At 57.0% G+C, this 1,289-nt stretch overlaps 1 protein-coding gene across 1 annotated transcript in view; it reads right to left on the minus strand.

Moving 5' to 3' along the window:
• Positions 1 to 1,289, minus strand: part of EMH_0006710 (uncharacterized protein) — a gene marked incomplete at both ends in the record, with an annotated part of 3,760 nt that overhangs the window by 2,293 nt on the left and 178 nt on the right. Inside the window, 3 exons of the mRNA XM_013497635.1 lie at positions 31 to 290; positions 344 to 787; positions 1,185 to 1,287. Of these exons, the coding sequence (XP_013353089.1) occupies positions 31 to 290; positions 344 to 787; positions 1,185 to 1,287 (807 nt within the window). The remainder of the gene's footprint in view (positions 1 to 30; positions 291 to 343; positions 788 to 1,184; positions 1,288 to 1,289) is intronic.

Genomic DNA, 1,289 nt, shown 5'->3' on the forward strand with positions numbered 1-1,289 from the left:
CTGACGCAAAGCGATCTCCTGCTGCTTCACCTGTTGCAGCTGAGCTGCCAGCAACTTCCCTACAAACGGACTGGAACAAGAAGGGGTTTCTCCTGGCCCGGTGCCTTGCTGCTGCTGCTGCTGCTGCCGCTGCTGCTGCTCCTCGTTTCCTGCAGCAGCGTTATTCATGTCTAGAGAGGAAAGGGTATTCGCAATTGCATCAACTGTTGCTGCTGCCTCTTCACGGGTCTTGTACGCCATCAACCACATGCGCTTCTGCACCGATTCGTTCCTAGCAGCGTCTTCTACTTCTGCAATGCCGGGGATAGATTCCATGCGGCNNNNAGCAGGGTATCTCCTTTACTCAGCACGCCATCAACTGCATCAAGGATATCTAGAGCGGTGCCGGCTGCTTCATCCAGAGACAGCTGACGCTTTGTCTCCATCCAGCAGAGCTCCTGCTGCAGCGCCAGTACATCACTACACTCACGATAAAGAAATCTCTGAGCCCGCAAAGCATGCGCATGCAACGCTGCAGCAGCAGTGGACTGAAGGTCCTTGAGAGCCCCGGTCAGGGTCGTGGCAGCTGTCTTTGCTGCTGCAGCAAACTCGGTGTTTGCTGCAGAAGCAGCAAGCAGCTCGCGAGCGCTCTTCTCCTGCAGGGGGGGAAGCCCCTTAACAACTTGTTCAGTGGTCCCCATAAACCCCTTCAATACAAGCGTCGACGAGGAGAGATCGTTGGCATAAAACTGCAGCAGCTGTGAAACAGCAGAACCCAGGCTGTCTTCTATAGCCTGCAACTCCTCATCTGAAAAAGCAGGAAGAAATTCCTTTTGTGTTTCTTGCGCCAGAGTTTGTCCGTGCTCCCGAGCCGCTTCATACAACCGAGACAGCGCGGAGACGCCGTCCTCTATCGCCGCCTTCACTGCAGGCANTCCCGAGCCGCTTCATACAACCGAGACAGCGCGGAGACGCCGTCCTCTATCGCCGCCTTCACTGCAGGCAGTGGAGGCGGCTCAGAGGGGCCAGCAACACCCCCCGCAGCCTTTCGGTCGGTATCCTGCGTTCGCCGTAGAGAAGAGCGAAAGTCCTGCACTGCAGAAATAGATTCGCTCGTCCCCACCATCCGAGCCAAGTGAGATGCCAGCGGCTGGAGCTTCTTCAGCTGATCCAGCGACTGCAGCAACTCCTCAGCGCCCGCATACTTATCGTCCTGCTCTCCCTGCTGCTGTTGCTGCTGCTGCTGCTCTTCCTGCTGTTGAAGCTCCTGCTGCTGCTGATCTTGGCCCTTCTGGCGGCAACTGGCTGCT

Source organism: Eimeria mitis, genomic scaffold (genome assembly GCF_000499745.2).
Source record: "Eimeria mitis Houghton genomic scaffold, Emh_scaff281, whole genome shotgun sequence".
In the NCBI taxonomy this organism is placed as follows: Eukaryota; Apicomplexa; class Conoidasida; order Eucoccidiorida; family Eimeriidae; genus Eimeria; species Eimeria mitis.